The sequence below is a fragment of the Danio rerio genome, chromosome 7, assembly GCF_052040795.2.
Source record: "Danio rerio strain M-AB ecotype USA chromosome 7, GRCz13ab, whole genome shotgun sequence".
NCBI lineage: Eukaryota > Metazoa > Chordata > Actinopteri > Cypriniformes > Danionidae > Danio > Danio rerio.
In genome coordinates this window covers 8641481-8665907 of record NC_141027.1, presented here as the reverse complement: position 1 = coordinate 8665907, position 24427 = coordinate 8641481, and the positions used below count along the sequence as shown (strand labels likewise).

At 34.3% G+C, this 24427-nt stretch overlaps 1 protein-coding gene across 1 annotated transcript; it reads left to right on the top strand.

Annotated features, from left to right (window-relative positions):
* The first annotated feature begins 6927 nt into the window (after positions 1 to 6927).
* On the top strand, positions 6928 to 24427 carry tex261 (testis expressed 261). The gene is given in 6 exon segments (NM_001024426.1): positions 6928 to 7101; positions 10931 to 11010; positions 15362 to 15515; positions 16817 to 16884; positions 18687 to 18789; positions 23780 to 24427. Coding segments are annotated over 6 exon segments (591 nt in total). The 5' UTR covers positions 6928 to 7031; the 3' UTR covers positions 23896 to 24427.

The following is a 24427-nucleotide window of genomic DNA, read 5'->3' as shown; positions in this document are numbered from 1 at the left end:
CCCTAATTTGTCAAAACTTTGTTGAATAGCTGCTATATTCAACCTACCACACACAGCAAAATTGCAGGTATAAAAACAACACCCATGGTGTCCAATTTAACACAGAGAAAGCATGTATATGTGTCGACACTAAAGCATGTTACGCTTCCCTTACCCTCCTGATAGTGTTAATATTTTACACCCATTGTGTGTCAATTCAACACTCACCGTGTTAATTATACCAATTCAGCACTTTCCATTGATTTTTCAACACCGCACCAGTGTAAGTGTTCACTTAGTGTTATTTTTAACACTCTACACCAGAGATCAACACCAGTGGAATAGCACTGTGTGTTTAACCCTGTAATATTTGCTACAACAATAGCACTGTGTGTTTAACCCTGTAATATTTGCTACAACAATAGCACTGTGTGTTTAACCCTGTAATATTTGCTACAACAATAGCACTGTGTTTTTAACCCTGTAATATTTGCTACAACAATAGCACTGTGTGTTTAACCCTGTAAAATTTGCTAAGCAGTTTTTATCTAAAGAAATGCAGTTACAGTATGAACACTGATTTTAAATTGTGTAGATGTGTCCCTACTTTAAAGTGCACTTTTTAAGACCCCTAATTTGTCAAGTCTTGCTGGCATATTCAATCTACTGTGCACTTTCTGTGATCTGTTTGATTAATTAATGCAGGGGTCACCGAACTTGTTTCTGGAGGTCCGGTGTCCTGCAGATTTTAGCTCCAACCCTAATCAAACACACCTGAACAAGCCAATCAAGGTCTTACTAGGTATACTTGAAACACCCAGGCAGGTGTGTTGAGGCAAATTGGAGCTAAACCCTGCAGGGACACCGGCCCTCGAGGACTGAGATTGGTGACCCCCGAATTAATGCATTTTTAGCACACAAAACCAGGTATTTTAGTATAATTGTGCAGACATCCTCATTCAGGACGCAGTCCATGTGTGTTTTTGTTGTTAAATCTTTACAGATTTTTATTAAAATACTCACTGAACTGAAAGCAGATCAGAAATTAACTTTCTCATTAAAATGCCCTTGTATTTAAAGGGGACCTATTATGCAAATATCACTTCTATACGGGGTTTAAACACAGTTGTGTGGCAATAGTCTGTGAATATAACCAGCTACTAATGGTAAAAATTAATTAATTCTAATATTTATCATCAGACTTGATCGAAACAGGCTGCAGAAACACTTTGATTGACATTCATTACTTACTATTTGTGGAGTAACATTATTTGATTAATTTTTGGGGGTTATTTTCAGAGTCTTGGGTAGTTTCAATCCAGCTCTTTGGGTCAAATCAACTCACAGCAGGCAGGGGCTGACAGGGATACCACATATTATGTGCTAATTTGTTTAAATGCAATGAAAATAGTGTAACATAAACGCAGATTCCTTGCGAAATTTCTTACTGAATTATAAAAAATTCTTACTAGCACCTTTTGTGCACCTGTAATCAAAGCTGCCCATCCCCCACCATATTTCAGTAGCCGCATTTGCACTATTGGGCCAGTGCGAGCCAGGGCTGTAATCGGGCGGGGCCAGGCCAAAAGCCCGGGAGGTTGAGAAATGAAGCCGAAATCATGTCGCGTTTCCACTGTCGGGCTAGTAGCTCACAGCGCGTCACGCAAACCCCGCTCACAGAACGTCCCCGAATCAAACGTCACACAACCCGCCCACTTCAGCAGGAATGAGGCAGATAAGGCACACCATAGAATCATCACGAAACGAAAACATTAAAATGAAGACAACCGAAACAAACAAATGACACGTTACTGTACAGCAGTACATGAAACGTCTAAACGCACAGACCTGTGTATTTCCATTCATTACATTTGTTTACTCGCCGACCGACTGTTGGCATTGTGCATCGAGTGCTCTCGCAACTAACGCAGGGACCCATCACAGTGAGCGCAGCCGTCCATAATATAAAGCCACAGAAATTCTCCTTTATAACTCGATATGGCATGTATTTTATAATATCCTCGTTTTGATAGACGTCTTGTTAAGTGTATTATCTCAATATCTGCCCGCTCGCGGCATCAACAGAGCTGTGAAGGTAGCGCTATTGCCATGTCTCACACACACATACAGGCATCTAAACGCGCACAAACACACCTTTTAAACTTGGCAAAAACTCTCGAAACCTTTACTGTCTGCTGTGTCTTTAATATGGTGTAAAGATTATTATGCGTTATTGAAACATAAAGGAGGACGCAGCAAAAAACGTCACTATAAATTAAAACTACTTTATTATTTTATGCAGCAGCCTTACATTTAAAAGGGAAACATAAGGGTGATCATACGCAAAAAGACCCCAGACTATAAGGCTAGATGTTTTATTTCCTTTATTTCGTTATTTGTTTGGTGCATGTACTCATGTGCGATCAGAAAACTGCCCGCCTCTCCTTTCACTCCGCCCCGCAGCCCCAGCTGGCCCTCCTTGGCCCAAGGTATTCGGTGGGTCGAAAAAGGCCGGCCGCTGGCCCCAAGAAAGCCCCGCTCTGGCCCGATTAGGCCCCGGAAGTGACAATGGAAACGCCACTGGCTTTAGGCGCGATAGTGGAAACGCGGCTAATGATGCCGAGTCAAAACAACACAATTGCTGGGTCATCTTTGCAGGCATTTTTGGATCAAATTAACCTAATATTTCAGTAAAAACAACCAATTATTGGGTAGAAAAACAACCCATTTATGGGGTTAAAAATAATAACCCAATTATTTGGGTTAATTTAACCCCTGATGTGTTCCGTCCCATATTTACCTATGCAGCAGTAGGGTTAAAAACAACCCAATTTGGGTAGTTTTTAACCCTGTGTTTTTATAGCGTGTGGGCTATTTTGAGCTGAAACGTCACTGTCAAAAATGTTCTTGCTGTGTTAGACACTACTTGGGAAATATCTAAAATATTTCACAGAAGGGCTAATAAATTTGTCTTCGACTGTATGTAAAGTGAAATCAGTGAAATCAGGCAGGCATCAGACTGTATCTCTGAAAGTGGCCTGCATGCTGCAGTGTCAAAGCCTTTAGGTTAAGCTATCCGTCCATCTGGAAACACCTTTTCTCCTCACACCTTCACACTCCTATTCTTTGATAAAAGCATTTTAAATGTGGCGCAATTATTTTCCACTCTCGCTCACTTTTGCCTCTTCCCTTTTAAACGCACTTCATTCTGTACGGATTCCTCTCGCCCAGGAGAGCTTTTCATCTAACAAACATTATAAACAATTCATGCTTCTCCCCAGAAACTGAAAGGTGTCTGATTTAGGTGTGTGTACATCTGTGCATGTGCGTGTGTGTGCGCGCATGTGTGTGTGTGTTTGCGGGAAGCAGAAGCTGAAGTAGATGTGGATGTAATATGCATGACCAAAACATGCAGAGAGATGGTGAAAAAAAGTCAAGATGTGCCCATTTTTATGATCATTTGTCCATCTGCCTGTAAGAGATTTTGCTTTTTCCTTCTCTTGATATATTGGTTCAGAAAATTATATGAATTGTGCAAAACTATGGATTTTCCTTTACAGTTCCTTTTTTAATTTAATTTAATTTAATTTAATTTTTACATTTAATTAAATTAAAATTATTTTCGTTTAATTTAATTTAATTAAATTTTTAAATTTAATTAAATTTATTTAATTTTACTTAATTTAATTAAATTTAATTTAATTGAATTTACAAATGCCTTTTATCAGTTGAGAATAATATATGCAGGTTCAATTCATTTTTATTTTATTTTATTAAATAAATGTAATAAAATTAAATTTAACTTACAAATGCATTTTATCAGTTGAGAAAACATTTAAATACAGGTCTGCATTTTATATATTTTATTTAATTTTTAAATTAAATTTAATTTTATTTTCATTCATTGCAGAAATTGGTATTTTGTTTTATTATGTCAATTCATTTATTCATTAATTTGTTAGGTTTTGAAGTTTAATTATCAAATCATTTATCAAAACCTATTTTTGTTATTTTTATTTATTTATTTATTTATTCATTCATTTATTTATGTTTATTATTTTAAATTACTTATTTATTTATTTATTTATTTTTATTATTTTTATAATTTTTATTATTTATTCATTCATTCATTTATTTATTTCTTCATTTATTTCGTCATTTATTTATTTATGTTAATTATTTTTAATTATTTATTTGTTTATTTTTATTTTTTTATTATTTATTCATTTATTTATTTGTTCATTTATTTCTTTATTTATTTTTATTTATTTATTAATTTATTTATATATTAACTTATTTATTTATTAATTTATTTATATATTTACTTATTTATTAATTTTTTATTTATGTGTTTATGTATTTGTTTGTTTATTTATTTATTTGTTCATTTATTCATTCATTTATTTATTTATTATTTATTTATTTTTCATTTATTTATTTATTTATTTATATATTTATTTGTTTTAATTATTTTTTGAATTTTCTATTTATTTATTTATTTATTATTATCATTTTTATCCATTAATTTTTAATACAGTTTTTTGTATATATATTTTTGCTGTTTTATTTTGTACACCAACTTAAATAAAAATAACAATTTAAAACAGCAAAAATATGTTAATAAATGCCTCATTTTGATTTCAAGTATTTCAAATATTTTATTTTTAACTATAACCCTGATGTAAATTAATTAATTAATTTCATTAGTAAGTAGTAATTCATTTGTTCGTTTGTCTTATTCAATCTTTTTTACTCCCATTTATGTTATTTGTAAGATTTTGACATTTCATTAGTTTGTTTGTTCCTTCATTTTGTTCAGTGAAGACTTGTCCTTGTTTTACTCATAGTTTAATTAAGTTTAATTAATGTTACTTTAGTTATCAAGTCCTTTTATTTATTTATTTATTTATTTATTTATTTATTTATTTTGTCAGTAAAAATTTCAGTTGTTCCTTCATCTTAATCAATAATATTTTTTATTCCCATTTGTGTTATTTCGTAGGATTTGGCATTTAATTTACAAATCCTTTAACTTTTTTGTTTGTTTATTTATTTATTATTTTGATATTTCATTTGTTAATTCATCTTATTCTGTAATAATTTTATTTTCTCACAGTTGTGTTATTTCAAACTATTTAATAGTTTGTTTATTTATTTTATTAAGTTTAGTTATTTAGTCATTTGTTCATTCATATTGTTCAGCGAGATTTTTTGCATTTTGTTTTGTCATTTAATTATCAAATCGTTTATTTATTTATTTGCTAGTTTATTAATTTATTTGATTATTTATTTAGTTCGTTAGTTGATCATTTTTTTGTTCAATGGTCCTAATCAGCAATCATTTTATGTACTCCAGTTTGTGTAAATTCTTAAGATTTGACGTGTACTAATTATTCTTTTATTTATTTATTCATTCATTCATTCATTCATTCATTGTCTTGTCAGCTTAATCCCTTTATTAATCTGGGGCCACCTCAGCAGAATGAACCACCAACTTATGCAGCATATGTTTTACGCAGCGGATGCCCTTTCAGCTGATACCCATCCCTGGGAAACATTCGCACACACTTATTCACACATACACTACAGACAATTTAGCCAACCCAATTCACCTGTACCGCATGTCTTTGGACTGTGGGGGAAACCGGAGCACTCGGAGGAAACCCACACGAACACAGGGAGAACATGCAAACTCCACACAGAAACACCAACTGACTCAACCGAGGCTCGAACCAGCGACCTTCTAGCTGTAAGGCGACAGCACTACCTACTGCGCCACTGTGTCACCTGTTATTTATTTAGTTGTATTTATTTATTTTAATTAATTAATTAATTTTTTATTTTGATTTCTTTTTATTTTATGTATGTATGTATGTATGTATGTATGTATGTATGTATGTATGTATGTATGTATGTATGTATGTATGTATGTATGTATGTATGTATGTATTTATGTATGTATGTATTTATTTATTGATTTAGTCAGTTGATCATTAGTTTGTCCATTTGTCTTATTCAGTAATATATTTATATATTTTTAATCTCATTTGTGTTATTTTGGAGGATTTGAAATTTAATTATCAAATGCTTTTATTTATTTTATTTTATTTTTTTCGTCGTTTTTATTTATTTTATTTTTATTTTATTTTGATTTATTTATTCATTTATTTGTTTTATTTTATTTTTATTTATTTATTTATTTTATTTTATATTTTTTTATTTAGTTAGTTTGTTGATAATTCATTTGTCCATTTATCTTATTCAGTAGTATATTTTTATTTTTAATTCCCATTTGTGTTATTTCATAGGATTTGACATTTATTATCAAATCATTTTATTTATTTATTTAATTTATTTATCATTTTATTAATTAATTCATTTATTTATTTTTCTATTTATTTATTTATTTATTTATTTATTTTATTTTATTTTATTTTATTTTATTTTATTTTATTTATTTATTTATTTTATTTTTATTTATTTAGTCAGTTGAAAATTAATTTGTCCATTCGTCTTATTCATTTGTATATTTAAATTTTTAATTCCCATTTGTGTTATTTCATAAGATTTGACATTTATTAGCAAATCATTTTATTTATTCATTTATTTTTATTCATTTTTTCATTCATTTAGTCACTAACTTGATCATTCATTTTTTCTTTTGTTTTATTTGCAGTAAAGAAAATTTATTCCCATTTGTGTTACTTCTTATCATTTGATATTTAATTTTCAAATCCTTTTATTTATTTATTTATTTATTTATTTATTTATTTATTTATTTATTTATTTATTTATTTATCTATTTATTCAGTTGATAATTCATTCGTCTTATTTACTGCTGTTTTGTCTTTGGATTTTACATTAACTACAGTTCCTCCCCCAGCCGGAGCGGCGCTGTTTGCGCTCAGATTCCCGCTGCGGCTCCCGGTCTACGTCTGAGGAAGCCGCAGAAGAAACTTTGACCACTTCAGTTGTTAGCCTAGCAGCGGAGATTCAAGCCCGCTGTACTGTTTACTAGTCGCTTGTTTTGCCGACTAGTCCTTTTTAAAAAGATGTGGTTTATTTATTTACTCAGCTGGTTGTCGCTGGTGGTACAGATATGTTTCGTTACTCTCGCTATCGGTGAGTTCAGTGTCGTTTCTGTTAGCCGCTAACTCCTTTTGCTGACGCGACCGAAGGAAATCACACAGCTCCAACGTCCATCTATTAATACAATATAGAGTTTTATTATGGTTATTAGCGATTAATGGGTGTGCACTGTAAAAATAGAGATGTGGAATAGCATAACAGTGTGCTTAGCTAATATTAAATCTTACTCTTATTTCTTTCTGTTGCTCTCTTGGATTAAAATCACATTATTTAATTTGTTTTATCCTGTAAAGTTGGTACATTTGTCATTTTAGCATACATGACTGTAGTCTAGTGCTCTATGCAAGTTAAATAGTCGATATGACGCTAAGCAAACTCAAAAAAAGTTATTTATTTAGCTTGTTCAAACTACTTATTTAAAACGAGCTCAATCAACTCAATTAGTGGGATTTATTTGCGGATTACTCAATATTTTTATGTTCAGTTAACTCATATTTGTAAATTTAGATTAAGCTAATTAATTTGTGTTGGGACAACATGAAGGAATTGTGGAACACACAGATCTTTATCAGCATAGAATTAAAGGTCTCTTCATAAATATTATAGAGGTAAAGCTGGCTTTATATTCACACATTCGTTCAATGACACACTCCTTATGTTGTTTACTACGGCACTTTGAATATTCGGTCTAAAATAACCTGCAAGTGTGACTTAAAAACAACATTAGCACTATTTATTTGACCGTGAGCATGTTGTACTTTGATAGTCATTGGCTGCTAATATGATTTCGCTATTTAGAGTTTGCAAATAATACTTATATGAAATTATATTATTAAGGGGAAAGTCTGAACGTGCGAATATTAAACCAACTTTACCTCTATATAAATAATTATTAATATGGTTTAGGTATGGGATGATAACCGTTTTTAAGGTATACTGCGGTTTGGAAAAGTCAAGGTTTTAAAACCGCCAACATTTTCTCTAATACCGTTCCTCAGGTATGTGTAAGATTTTTTATTTACTTTGTTTCAGTATCTCCTGCAGAAAAGATATTCAAAGACGCCATTTTAAATTGTAAAGAAATCTGTGGTTTTTAAACTAATGAAGACAACAGAGTCAATGATTCATTGAATTATTTAGCCTGACATGTTTACTCAGGGTGTCTGCGGAGTCTTCAAATGTCTTAAAACGTCTACATTTAAAAAAAAAACTTTTGTAGGGCTTAAAAAGTTTTAAATATACTGAAATATTGCGTGTAGGTCTTAAATATTTTTAACCCGGTCTTAATTTTCCATGTAAAGATAACCTTCAGGGCCTCAGTGTCCACATTTAAAATACTTTGAATGTTTTAAATTTTGTTAGTTTGTTTTGTCAGTGTCGTCCTGCAACTGTTTTGCAGCATAGGAAATGTCCCAACCCTATTTTTAACTGTCTAAAATGGGAAAAAAAATTAGTTCTCTGATAGTCGAAGCATATAAAAAAAAAATAAATTCTATGTTAAATATGCATGAAAAAAAATTGGGAATAAGTGTTTTATGTAAATTCGGACCACGAGTCCAGATTTATGGACATTTTTTTTTTTTCTAAAAGTACATCAAATCAAAAGGTGATACTTAGATTTTTATTCTAATTAGGTTCTAATAACCCCAAATAGCAATAAGAAATAAAAAATGCATGTAAAAAAAACACCTTGGGCCTTAAAAGGCTTTACAAAATGGAGCCAACACCCATCCAATCACTAACAAAATACTGTATTTCAATAAAAAGGTTTTAAGAAACATTTATTTTTTTACTTTGCTTGCTTATTAATATAGAATAACTATCTTCCTTACAGTAACATTTGTTTTAATGTTTTATTCAAGGTTTTAACTTTTATAAAAATATTTGGGGTTTAGCCTTGTGGAAGTCTGAAATGTCATTAATTATGGTCTTAAAAAGGTCTTAGATTTGACTTGATGAAACCTGTAGAAACCCTGTTACTGCTCCAAATTATGATAAATGTTTCTTAAAATAAAATGCATTCTGTTCAAAGGGGAAAAACCTTTTTATTTTTTACACAGACATTTAAAAAGAGAATATTTTAGAGCAGCAATCACAGTGCAGTGAAACCGTCATACTTTTATCCAAGGTTATCATACCGTCAGAATCTTATACTGGCTCATGCCCAATATGGATCACTTAAACATATATGATAGATAATCAAGTGTATTTAATATGTTTTGCTGCCTGGAACATACTATTTAGCGTCATTGAGATATGTGATATGTTCACTGTGTATTGGTACTTTGAATATTAGGCCTGAAATCAGATGTACATATGACTTTAAACTACTGTACATTAGCACTATATACCTGGCTGTGATCAATGTTGTACTTTGATAGTCACCGACTGGTAAAGTGATTTCCCTATTTAGAATTATTGAGGTATTTATTATGGCAAGTTGGTTTTATATTTGCACATTCATTCATTTGAACGGTCTCTATAGTGTTTCTCACTCTACTTTGAATATTGGGTCTGAAATGGCATGTATGAATGACTTCAAAACAACATTAGCACTATTTAATTGACTGAACAGTGTTGTATTTTGATCGTCTTCGGCTGCTAATATGATTTCCCTATTCAGATTTTGCAAACAATACTTTTATGAAGTGATATTATTGAAGAGAAAGTCTGAATGTGCGAATATAAAACCATCTTTATCTCAGTTTTAGGCTTAACAACGAATACTTGTCTTAAATTAAGGAGAAAGTCTGAATGTGCAAATATAAAACTAACTTTACCTTAATAATCTTGGAGTCATATAAACAGGACAAATCTCTGTCCACAGGCTGACATGTTGATGTTTGTGACTGTACACACGAGCCTATGTTTATACACCTGTATTTACACTTACCCGAGCATTGAGTGTATCATGGGTTAAAGGAGATACTTCTAATGTAATCATATAGGGCTGGGCCGACAAATGATATTATATCCAATTGTGATAAAATTGATGTCAATAACATCATGTCATAATGATAAGCTCTGGAGTTTTTTACTCTATATTGATCTAAGAACCAATCATACAGCAGAAATGTGCAGCAATGGGAATCCAGAAGTGTGTTGATATTAGAGATGCTCCAAATTTTCAGCCATTGAAGATTTATCAGCCATAAATGTTGTGATTTAATGGATCCTCTAATTTTTGTGGCTTTAGTCATGTTGGCATACTCTTTTAAATCTGGAAGCATTAACAACAGCTACAAATTGAAATGTATATCGTTATCGTTCAGTATGGAAAATAATTATCGACATTGCATTTTTGCCATATTGCCCAGCCCTTTAATTAGGGCCAGATGGAATCTGCGGACATTTTTTTGCTCTTTCTGCGCAGAATTTTGTTTAAAATATGCAGATTTATGCGGAATTATTTCGGGAGTCTCATAACTAAAATGAACTAAAATGAATCTCATAACTAAATGAACTTAAAAGTAATACCTTTTAAACTTGTATTTAATTTTTACAATGCAAATCCAATTAGATCCACTTTATTTGGTAAACAAATCAAGTCTTTTATATAATAAATCTATTAAAAGACAGAAAATATTACTTTACAAACTGCATTGTAAATAAATTATAAGAACATTTTCATATTAGTCCATAATTATTACTGAAATTAATAAAAAAACTGAATAAATTTAAATTTGCACACATTTACACATGTAAATAAACAGAATCAATGATAGGCTAAAAATCTGCGAAATTCGGCGAACGCGGATTCCGTCTGGGCCTACCTATAATCATATATGCTATGAAAATATTATGAATTGAAATGCTCAATTTTTTGATCAGTTTGCTCTTTTTTTTCTTTTTCCCTTTACAGCTGCAGGCCTGTATTACCTGGCGGAGTTAATAGAGGAGTACACAGTTGCCACCAGTCGTATTATAAAATATATGATTATGGTGAGTATCATGGGGATATCAGTGTTGGCTGATACATGCTTTATGATTACATGATTATTGGCCTTATAAGGAAATAAATGATCACCATATTAAAAGATAAGGACTTCAGAATTGCTTTTTGACCCAATAATTCAAGTTGTGAGAGCACAGAATATTAAGTGTTACAATCTATTCCTAACAACATGCAACATGACAAGCAATTTGTTTGTCTGATTGCATCAAACTAGATGTGTTATGACAGGAACGTTTAAATACTAGCCACTGCACTCCCAATAAAATGGTAAAGGCTTTTTAATCCAATTAATGCATATGAAATCTCTTTAACATGATTAATAGATTACTGACTGACAGATGTTGTTGGTTTGCACAGTCACCGTTCTGGCTTTCGTTTTCAAACCGTCTGCTAGTTATTTTATTTCAAGATCTGGCGTAAACTATCTGCTGCTGCTTTCAGTAGTATGGCAATAAATGTCACTTAAAATGGTATTTACACTCACACCCGGAGCATTTAACACCAGGCATGGGCCGGTACAAGATTTTGATGGCATGATAACCTTGGGTAAAGATATCACGGTTTCACGGTATTGAGATTACTGCTCTAAAATAGGTTCTTTTTAAATGTCTGTGTAAAAAACAAAACCCTTTTTCCCCTTTTAATATAATATATTTTATTATTTGAAAGATTTCAAATATTATGTAACATGTCGGGCTAAATAAATCAAATGAATCAAATGCTGTCTTCATTAGTTTAAACACACAAGTTTCTTTACAATTAAAAACGGCATCTTTGGATATTTTTTCTGTCGTTGTCCTAAAAAAAATTAAATAAAAATGTCAATAAAAAAAATCTTACACATACCTTGGGAACGGTATAGCAGAAAATTTTTTGATGGTTCTAAAACCTTGACTTTTCCAAACCGCAGTATACCTTGAAAAGGGTTATTGTCCCATGCTTGTTTAACATTGAATAAAGCACATAATCAGTACCTAGGCGATCATTGTCATAGTAGTTTATGCTGTTGTTCTGCCGTGACATTAAGAAAATAGAAAACAATACTAAAATAGAAGTTTTGTGCGTTGCAATCACATATGGTTAGGACAAATACTTCTTTTTACATGGAAAAGATAGCTTTTATCACGTCATATGATGTTAGGACATGGTGCCACTAGGGTTGTGCCGATAGACGATGCCATCGCCGATGGCTGACAGACACCACGATGCTGAGCCGGGATCGCAAACCTCTGCCCCTGTTGCAAATCCGCTCGCGAAAAATACACACTCAGGCCCTGTTTACACTAATAGGTCTTAGTTTTTAAATGGCATTTTAGAATGAAAACGATCCACATCCACACTGGCGTTAAAGATTTCTGAGCAGCCCTCCTTCCACATTTCTGCTGAAAACACACATCACGTGACCACACACACACACACACACAGACGCACACACACTGTCATGCGCTCGATACAGCGAGTCCAGGCAGTCAGCGGGTCAAATTTTACTTTCACACTTGTACTTAGTAATTTTAGCGAACACCTCAGATACTGTTGGCTGTGCACCTTTTTTTACCGATGCCATTTTAACGACTCCGATCACTCTACCTATTCACGCCTATTCACGAGTCCCGCGGAAAAAGTGATTGGCAGGTGATAATTATGTGTGCAACTTATCTTTATTCATTTACTCTATGATTTGTTTATGGGTAAAACAAAGAGCATGCGGGTCAGGTAGTTAAAACGGCAGGCTACAAATAATTAATTCGTTATGAATTAATTATTCATAATTAATTATTCATAATTAATTCACTGCCGCCTATGACGTCGATGCCATCGTCCATCGCGATGTTTCATATTAGACATCGTACGATGCCAAATTGGTCGATATTGCCCAACCCTTGGTGCCACATTTTAAGATGCAAAATAATTATTTTGTTGGTTCAGTAACAGTGATGGATCAAAACAACCTGACATTCGGTCAGATGTGTTCGTTTCTAAACAAGGTTCTGGTTTTCCATTCCTGAATGATTCCGTTTTCGAATGATTAATTTGACAGGGTTCTTAAGGGTGCTGGAAATCTTTGAAATTGCTTCGACTGGTGTTTTTGAGTTTTAAAAGTGCTTAGATTTTGGGTAAAGTGCTCGGAGCTGCTTTACAGATGTTGTTGTGCTGCTTTCATTATAACTTGTTGCTAATACTTAGGCCTTCATCGAATCTGTGCATGCGCAAATTCTTAGATTTTTAGCGAATCATTGAGTCTATTTATTTACATGTGTAAATTTATATTTATTCCATTTTTTTATTAATTTTAGTAAAATTATTGACAAATATAAAAATGTTCATATGATTTATTTACAAATTACAGTTTTCAAAGTAATATTTTCAGTCTCCTAGTAGATATATATTATATAAGAGACTTGCTTCATTTACCAAATAAGTGGATCTATTTGGATTTGCATTGTAAACATTAAATAAAAGTTAAAAATGTGTAATTTTTTTATTTAATATATTAAGTAATTATACTCCCAAAATCAGTCCGCACAAAACTGCAGATTTTTTTTTTTACAAGATTCTGTGCAGAAATAGCAAAAAATATGTGCAGATTCTGTCTGGCCCTACTAATAGCTAAAAATAATTAACTATTTAAATCAAATCAAATAAACATTTTTGCTTTTGCATAAATGAGAACTCTGATGTCTGTCATGGCATATGTCTGCAGACTTTCCCCCCCCATCATTTTAGGTCTGAGTAATTGCTTTTAAGAGAATAAACATCAGTATTTCATTGTTGAACTTGAGGTAAACATGCCATCACTGTTTCTCTTTGGAGTACTATGCTTTACTATACTACAGAACACCATAACAAATAGCATGAGATTTAATGTAGTATGTAAATTGTGAAATGATGGAAAAGTTGGAAAATGCACCGGAAAACTTTAGAAAAGTGCTTAAATTTGAGTTTAAAAAGTGTAAGAACCCTGATTTGAGTCAGTAGAGTGATTGTTTGGAATGAGCGATTCTGTAAATTAATCATTAAAACAGGGACTTGTCATGTTTATCCATATCATACCCATATCAAGAAACTTTTGCAGATTCCGTCTGGCCCAACTTATGCGTATAAGTAGGGCCAGACGGAATCTGCAGAAGTTTTTTGCTATTCCTGCGGAGAATTTTGGTAAAAATCTGCAGATATCTGCGGAATTATTTTGGGAGTATCATAACTAAAACCTTAATATGTTAAATAAAAAGTAATATCTTTTTAACTTTTATTTGATGTTTAAATTGCAAATCCAATTAGATTCACTTTATTTGATAAACAAAGCAAGTAAATATTACTGTGCAAACTGCATTGTGCATAAATCAGATGTACCTTTTCATATTAGTCAATAATATTGCTGTTATTAATAAAAAAAATGAATAAATATAGATTTACACACATTTACTCAAGTAAGTAAACAGAATTTATGATGGGCTAAAAATCTGCAGAAATCTGCGCAAAATCTGCGTAATTTTGCACGAGCAGCAGGGGCGGACTGGCCATCTGGCAATTCTGGCAAATGCCAGAAGGGCCAGACCAAATTTTAAATGTGGGCCAGTCAGTTTTTTTAAAATATGTATTGTTTTTAAGTGCAGACAGCTTTTATCTCTTGCTAGATGTGATATTATTATGATGATGATGATGATAATAATAATAATAATAAATGTTAAGCAATTGGCCCAATTGGCAACTGCCGCCTGGTTTCAAGATGGGCCGACCCAATCCGAGGTTACCCGGACATAATTAAAATCTGGCAAGAATGTCATATTATTTCACCATCTGTACACTAAATAGTGAATGTGCATGTCTGTGGGTGGGGCTGTGTCGGTGTTGTAATGTGGGCTGGTGTGGCTACAGTGCCAGGGCAGAATTTTTGTCCCAGTCCGCCCCTGGCGAGCAGATTCCGTGTGGGCCTACGCATAATGCTGTGACACAACTTAAGAGGTGGAAACAGATGTATATGTGGTGCATCAAGCTGTAGACACTCCAATTGGCAAAACGGATAAATTGGTTTCTCATCAATGTCTGTTCCATAGCAGAAGAATTCGCTTCTGTCTTTCGCTTGATTAACGAACAACTCCAACCTGATAGAAAACTCAAGAGAAAGACCTAACCTTCTCCCTCATCTGTGCAATGTGCAAATGAACTAATCACTCCCTAAGAGGAGGACTCATCGTTCCTGAGTCACATTAAAGATTCGTTTAAAGTTAACAAAACATTCATGAACTGTCCATCACTGTTGCAACTCTTTATTGCATTACATATACATCATGCCTTGTATTAGTTGCTGATATAACTTATTTTCCTCTTGGTTCTCAGTTCTCCACAGCAGTTCTGGTGGGCCTCTATCTGTTTGAGGGTTTCCCCACGCTCATGGTCGGAGTGGGACTCTTCACAAACCTGGTTTACTTTGGTCTGCTGCAGACGTTTCCATACATCATGCTGACCTCGCCAAACTTTATTCTGTCATGTGGTGCGTCATGCAGATTTATATATGTATATGTGTGTGTGTGTGTGTGTGTGTGTGTGTGTGTGTGTGTGTGTGTGTGTGTGTGTGTGTGTGTGTGTGTGTGTGTGTGTGTGTGTGTGTGTGTGTGTGTGTGTGTGTGTGTGTGTGTGTGTGTGTGTGTGTGTGTGTGTGTGTGTGTGTGTGTGTGTGTGTTTGTGTGTGTGTGTGTGTGTGTGTGTGTGTGTTTTTGTGTGTGTTTGTGTGTGTGTTTGTGTGTGCGTGCGTGTGCGTGTGCGTGCGTGCGTGTGTGTGTGTGTGTGTATATGTATATATGTGTATGTATATATATATATATATATATATATATATATATATATATATATATATATATATATATATATATATATATATACGCACACAAACACATATCAGATTCAGATCTTGGTTCAATACATACCTTGGTTTTTTAACACTGTTTTAGGTTCGGTTCTCATAGCTTGACACGCGTGTTTTTTTTTTTTTTTCATTTTATAGGCAATAGGAACAGTAAGAGGTTAAGGAGAAAAAAATAAAAACGATTTATTGCAATACTCATTTTGTTTTACTTAAAAGCCAAGAAAAGTACACTGATTCCTAATGTATTGTATAAAAAAACTTAACACTGAAATCTGACAGATGCTGGTAGCCCATGTACAAACTGGGGAACACATCAAATTTAAAAATAAACATACATGTGAAGTTAATAAAGATGAATTGACCATATCAAATAACATATTTGTACTTCAGTACACATAAATAAACCATCTTAATTATGTCGGTGCTGAAAAATGTGAGACTGTAGTCTGTAATGTGGATCGAGTGCTTTTATGAGATGACAAAAGCCCACATTTCCCATTACCGAAAACGGCTGCAAATCTTTAGCAATAAACACCCGCACTGCCTTTGTTATTTTATGTGTCTCTCTAACTGTTGCCTCACTTCGCCGGCGCTTTCTTGTACTGTTGCCTCAGCCTCACTTCACCACCACTAGCCGTGTTAAAGTGTGGGATGGTCAAGCGCCCCCTAACTTTAGAGCATAGCGATTGGATATTTACTCGCGGGGAGGAGTTTCCTCATCTCAGCCCATGGACTTACAGGCACACACAGTCAATTCAGGGAGATATAAAGCGCACATAAATTATTTAAACGCAAAACCACAATTCACAAGCGCGTATTGAACCGTGGATGTCGTACCGAATGGTTCAATATTATATTGAAAACAGTGGCATCCCTAATACATATTCATACAGTTCTCTTCTAATCGTTGTTCTCAATCTCTTTTCCAGTACTGGTTGTGTTAAACCATTATATGGCCTTCCAGTATTTTGCAGAGGAGTACTATCCTTTCTCTGAGGTAAGATGTTTTATTAGACTGTGTTGGTTTTCATTCCATGATCATTCCATGAATCCATGATCATTCCATGATCTCACTATGAAATAAGCATAGAAAATGACACAAACAAACTCTTATTTTACAAACTCTTGTTCTTTTATTTGACACAACAACCTCAGATTCAGGAGTTTAGATGTATAGTCTGTTTACATGACAATGATGTACTAAAACAATGATGTACTCACGTTTTAACAAAGATCCACACTTAAAAAACAACAATGTAAGTACTGTATTTTGCATGCCAGGCATTTATTTTGGCTCCATGTACACTTCTGTAGTCAAATATTGCTGCCAATAAGCCATTGTTCTTTAAATGAATGGCCGAAATCCATAAAAGCAGGGTGGCACGGTGGCTCAGTGGTTAGCACTGTTTGAGTCACGGCTGGGCCAGTTGGCATTTCTGTGTGGAGTTTGCATGTTCTCCCTGTGTTGGTATGGGATTTCTCCAGGTGCTCCGGTTTCCCTCACAATCCAAACACATGTGCTACAGGGAAACTTTACAAATCACTTTGAATTGATGATTTCTAACACTGGAACAACCAAAACTACTAGAATTACTGTAGCACTACTAGAACTACTATCATTCTGAGCTTTCTTATATACGGTAAGACTTCATATTGTTGTTTCATGTTTACATTTAGCTATTGCAATATAGCTTTAAATGTCTGTCATCTTAATTAGTAAAATCATCAGCCTAAAAATACAGTCTTTTTGGTAATACAGCCAATAATTGTGCAGTTCTGTGAGTGTTGCCACCTCTTTTTCATTTTCACTTTCACAAGCAGAGGAGGGTGAGTTTTTCCTCGCTGCACTGAATATGCTGTTTTGCAAGACGCATCTGAAGTAAAGTTATGTTTTATTATTTAAGGTGTTCCTCATGATTTTTAATGTTTGTTTTTTCCAAATAAAACACGTATTTTAATTTTGGGTCTTGCAACACATCGAAAAAAAGTGGAACAGTAAAGCATTTACCACTTTGTAACGTTGCCATTCCTTTTCACAACAATTAAAAGTCGTTTAGAGACTGAAGACACCAAGTAATGAAGTGTTTCAGGTGTCATTTTGTCCCATTCTTCCTGCAAACAAGGTGGCAATAGTACAGGGTCTTCATTGTCGCATTTTGCATTTCAAAATATGCCACAGGTTCTCTATTGGAGACAGGTCAGGACTGCAGGCAGGCCAGTCAAGTACCTGTATCCTCTCCCATCGCAGCCAGAACTTTGTAATGTGTGCAGAATGTGGTTTTGCATTTTCTTGTTTAAAAATGCCACAGAAACTTTAAATATTTTGTGTTCAAATTGTATGCACTGAATTACAAGTCAAAGTAAATTTGGAAATCATTATTTCATTACTTACTATCATTACTAATTTACGTTTTCCCTACTGTCCCAATGTTTTTTGATTTGGGGTTACTTAAAGTCAGAGTATTAAAGATATGTGGGCTTTATTTCAACAAAGTTATAAAATAACACATTTAAAAACACTCAAAATGACCGCCTCTGTAGTTTGTTTATGAACAAGAAACTTTTCTTTTTGTTATCACTACTATACTTCATTGTTTTGTGGAAACTGTAATACTTTTACATGATTCATTATTAAATAGATAGAAATAGAATTCATTTAAAAATGGAAACTGTGTAATAAAAATGTAAAAAAAAAACAATGCATATGTGCATCTAGAATTAGTTGGTGTGTTTGTGTTAGTGTGAGCATCGATTTGCAGATGTCGTTCAGTTTTCTCTGTGTGCGTGTGTGTGTTTCAGGTTCTGGCCTACTTCACCATATGTCTGTGGGTGATTCCCTTCTCCTTCTTTGTTTCTCTTTCTGCTGGAGAAAATGTACTTCCATCTACAATGCAGCAGGGAGGTGAGAGACTTTACATATTATTAAATGTGTTTGTGTTTGTCAAATAAGTATTCAAGAGTGGGAGAAGAGGCTTGCATTGACAATCCAACAAAATGGGCAGCACTATAAACACATTTTAAAAGTGGTCAGAAACTTGTAAATAACTCCTGAAAGAATAAAGTTACGTTAAAATCAAGCACACCATTATTTTTATTGTGAAATTACTAATAAGTTTGACGTGTCAAATGACCCTCTTCCTATTGAAAAAACAAAAGATAGATCCAAGATGGCCGACTTTAAAATGGCCACCATGGTCACCACCCATCTAGAAAAGTTTGCCCCCTCACATATACTAATGTGCCACAAACAGGACGCTAACATCACCAACCATTCCAATTTTATTAAGGTGTATCAATATAAATGGCCCACCCTGTACATAAAATATCCTTGATTTCCTAAAATGTATTTTCCCTTTATGATTTACATGCCTTCACAGATGTTTAAACGTGCCTTTACTTTGAAATCTAATTTTCACTAAATAAGAAATGCATAATGAAAACTAACTCTGCCTTTGTAATGTACAAGCATTCAAAAATATTCATTAGAGCCTTTCTTTGAAAGCTGTTTTTCAACGCATAAAATCTAAATATTTTATTAAAGAAATATTTTCCCTTTATAATTTAAATGCCTCAGCAAACATTCAGAAGCGCATTTGACTTAAAAAGCTGTTTTTCAGTCTATTAAAAACAAACTTCCCTTTATAATTTACACTCCCTCACAAGAGTCAGAAGTACAGTTTACTTTATCTAATACAAAAAACAATATTTTATTAAAAACATTTTCCCTTCATAATTGACATGCCTTCGTGTTTATTGAAATGTGCCTTTTGCTTTGAAATCTCTCTTTCACAAAATAATTAAATACATTCAGCGCTCAGCATAAGTGAGTACACCAATGTTTAGATTTTAGTGCGTTTGAACAAATCCGATTTATTTAACGCATGTTTATTAAAATAATATTGTAGTGATCAAACATATTTGGAAATAGAAAGATAAGAGGGACAAACTACAAAACTATTTTGTTAGATTAGCTCTAGATTTGGCTTCAGTACTGACTAACAACCATATCACCCTGCAGTCCAAGACTGGTCACTCTCTGAAGCTAAGCAGGGCTGAGCCTGGTCAGTACCTGGATGGGAGACCACATGGGAAAAACTAGGTTGCTGTTGGAAGTGGTGTTAGTGAATCCAGCAGGGGGCGCTCAACCTGCGATCTGTGTGGGTCCTAATACCCCGTTTCCACTGAGTGGTACACTACGCCATGGGTCGGTACAGGTCAACTTGATCAGGCTTGCGTTTTCACTGCCAAACGGGTGTGTTGTATGACGAAGTTTCAGTCGAGGTCATTCTCGCTCAAGGAAGTGTCAAAGTAAAGTTGTACGGGTCATTCACATATCATACTAGCAGCACTTCTCACAACACAGATGCTTTATACGCATAAATACTTGTGTATAAATGTTCAATAATAACCTTTCTATGAACATGATTTGATTAAAACTGCAGATCAATGATCAAAAAATAGGCTACTATAACATCTAAAATTATATAAATAAATAAATAAATGCAACATATATGAACATAGAATGAAAACGTTCCGCGTCCACACTAGCGTTTTACCCAGCGTTTCTCAACAGCTCTCTGTCCACACCAAAACGCTGAAAACGCACATCACGTGACCACACACACTCGGGCAAGCACTGCAGCCTATCTACCCAGATGAGAGCTGTGCTTGTCGGACTGCTCATCAAGCATCTCCCATTAAATCTAATCTCACTATATTTATTAAACGTGATATTTCATTTATCTCGTTGTCTATATCTAACGACATATTCCCCGACTTTGGTCATTGAAATCTAATTCTTGTTCTCAGGTAACGTGTTTTGGCTGAGCGCAAAGATAAGTTAATGATTAATCCATGTACATTCTGCATATTGACTGATCGCTTGCCTTTATTTCCTATAATGGACAAACTTATTGTCAGTTATACTTTTATAATGGCCATTATCGATTATTAAAACTGATATTCAGCAAAAGAGGGCATGTTTCGGATTTTCACTGAAATTTAAAGGCAACAGTTGTTAAAGGCTCCGTTTTGTTATAAATATGCACACAGTGAAGATGACGCTCATATAAGCAGCACGGCGCCTCAACATTTCTGCTGTCTGTTAAGTTGCTAATATTAAAATGAAAATAGGCAGTTCCTTAAATCATGTTTACATTTTATTGTTGAGAAAGTGAAACAACGTAGCCAGGGTGATGTGAATGAAGTTATAAAGTACACTGTTCCCTTTGAAGATTTACCCGTGTCCTGGGTAGTCTGTTTTCAATATCAAACTGAGAAGGGGGAGACTGCAGCCTTGATCAAACTTGCAAAGTCTGAACTTACAGGGAGAGCATGCAGGACTGAACTTTGTGTGTAGGCTACTGAATATTGAGGAAAAGCCCCAATCAGAGAGGCGAATATCGGCAGTCTCGCCTCCGTTTTCAGATGTATCCGTTTTCCTTCATCCACACTGAGATGGAGCAGCAGTGTTTCAGGATGCAAACGGCCTCTTTAGCGTTTTTAAAACGCTCCATTTTCAGCACTCGAAAACTCTGGCGTAGTGTGGACGGATGGCATAACCGTAGCAAAACTTATGCGTTTTAAAACTAAAATGCATTAGTGTAAACGGGGCCTAACTTAAAACATGATGCTTGCTGTAAACTATAAGGCTACATCAGTGGTTCTCAAACTTCCTTCTAGTGGTACGCGGAGGAATGAAATATGTCATGTACATGCTACACACATTTCAAAATTGATAAAAAATGATGTATATAATATGCCATACATGACATTTAGCCTATATTTCTGAGGTAATCTGCCACGTTTTTTAACTGTGCAGAGTTGTAGCTGGTTTACTGGGCCTACTATGCTACTGTATTTCAATACTGCTCATTTTGGTGGTACTTGGAGAGACCATTTATTTCTGAGGTGGTACTTGATGAAAAAAGTTGTAAAAACCAATGGGCTACATTATTTGAGCGTTCGTTAAGACATTGATATGATTTGTTTTAGTCCAGCTTATGTGTCCTTTTTTTTAATATTAAGATTTTTCATTTGAAATCTGTAATAGGCTACCCATTGACACTAATCATTGGTCAAATAATCAGCCTTTAAGCAAAGCCTAATATTTCCCTGCAGGTTTGACGCAGACTAAACTGTCTGAGGCCAGTTTTACTTAACTGAAATATCCCCTTGCCTAAACTCAGCGTAAGTGAGATGGAAAAAAGGAAAGCACATCAGCACAGAGGAAAAATCAGATGCTCAAGACATAATCTTTAAAATAATGACTTGTATTAAACATGTAGCAAATATATGACAGGTCTGAGGAAGAACTGAATTAAACATGAATTTAAGCACGTGAATATTCATCTTTGCTTCACATTAAACTATAGACCTTTTTCTTGGAACGCAAAATTACCCATGATGCTTTGTGTGTATGCACAAGGAGAATGCGAAGAACTTCCGGTCGGCAGCTGATGCGTGTAAAGAGTCACATTTGGACAGCTTTGAAACGATAGTTTTAATCTATTTTACCTGCTTTTATCCTCTTTGAACTAATACTGTTGTCCATCAGCAACATCTCCTGGACTGATCATTTAAAGAAATGCGATCTAATAGGATGGAAAACAGCTGCTGTGAGGCAGTTTAAATGAAGCCTCGTCATCGCTAAAGTCAACATTTTCTCTTTATTTTAAATATATAACCAGCCCAAACAAATGTAATTCACCAAAATGTTTGACACACACACGTAGCCTGTACTGTGCCACTGACACACTGATTTAATAACTGTGACAAAGTGAAAATATAGGCTAGTGTCACTTCGAAATGACAGAAAAACACAAACCATGGTAAAAACAACACATGTAATAAAACACAAACGGCTCGCGATTGGGATGAACAGCAAATCAGGGTGAGGATCAATAACAGACTTTTATTGGTCATTTTTGTAAATTGCACGACTTTCATACCTGTTAAGTTTCATGCCAGTACTCTGGTTTGCTCTCTCTCTCTCTCTCTCTCTCTCTCTCTTTCTTTCTCTCTGTGTGTGTGTGTGTGTGTGTTAAAGAGCCGCTGAGCTAACAGCTGACAGGCCGGGAACACATACACACACACACACTGTATTTCTGATGGCAGACACGTGAACTAGGAGAACGTTTTTCTCGTATTTCTGACGCGCTTGAACCACGTGACAGATTATAACGGCTTTAACAGGCACATTTCTAAGTTGTGTGTCACAAAAACACTCTGTTATCCATTTAAAACATTATTGAAACCCATTTTCGAAGTGCAAATTACCAGTTGTACACGCTGTAAACGGAAGTTTTTAGCATTCTACCGGATGACGCTGGTCGCTATAACGCCCTCCATGCAGCAGCCATGAAAAAGGTCTATAGAATGGCTTTAGAACATTTGGGATCTAGTAGGCCTACATGACTTGTGTTGGCTTATGAATTAGACCGAATATAGCGCATGCGCGAGATCGGATTTGGATCGGTACCAGCTGGCTGATACCTGATCCAGCAAAAATATGCAGTATTGAACCGATATCCGATCTAAGTATCGGGATCAGTGCATCCCTACTATGGCCATACACAATAAATGTGCTATATAAGTACACATTACATAATCTAATGTATATGCATAAATATAATATTAGAAAGCATCCTATAGAAAATATGAATCTAAACGAGAGGTTTGTGAGGGGTGTACTTGTATATGCTGAGCACTGTTAATAAGCAAATACATGCCTTCACAGATACGCAAGTCTGCCTTTTTATTTAGTAAAATAACACTGAGATTGTCGTATTTGCTCATCTACTCTCTGTGTGTGTGTGTGTGTGTGTGTGTGTGTGTGTGTGTGTGTGTGTGTGTGTGTGTGTGTGTGTTTTTCCCCTCTGTGTTTATGTCAGATGACGTGGTGTCGAATTACTTCACTAAAGGCAAGCGGGGCAAGCGTTCGGGAATCCTGCTGGTTTTCTCCTTCCTGAAGGAGGCGGTTGTGCCGAGTCGACAGAAGATGTACTGAAGGAAAAAAAAAAAGCTGAGTGTGTAGCAGGACACAAACACACACGCACACACAAACACACACTCTAATAAACTGTCCGAGGCGTCTGAAGGACAACACAAATCTTCAGTTTTTAAAGACGCTCACGCATGTGTGTATGTGTGTGTGAATGAGAAACTTCGTGTTGTTGGGATTATTGCGTTTGTGTGTGTGTGTTTTTTTTTTTTTTTAAAGGAATGTTTTACCCTAATGTTTGTTGTTCTGTTTCTTACACTACAGGTGTTTGTTTTGAGCTCTGGGAGATGTTTTATTTGGGGGTTAAAAACAAAATGTTTACGTCGGTTTGTAAATCCATTTTATATATCGCTCATGGTTTTGTTTGATGGGGCAATAAAACAAAACAAAAACGATGTAGGCTAGTTTTCGGGTAAAATGTTGCTTTAAATAATGCAATGGTGAGAGCCATAGTGTCGGACGTGCTTCATTTTTTTTGTTTGTTTGTGTGTACTGTATGGAAAGATAATAAAATTCAGTTGTATGAGTTTTGAAAAAA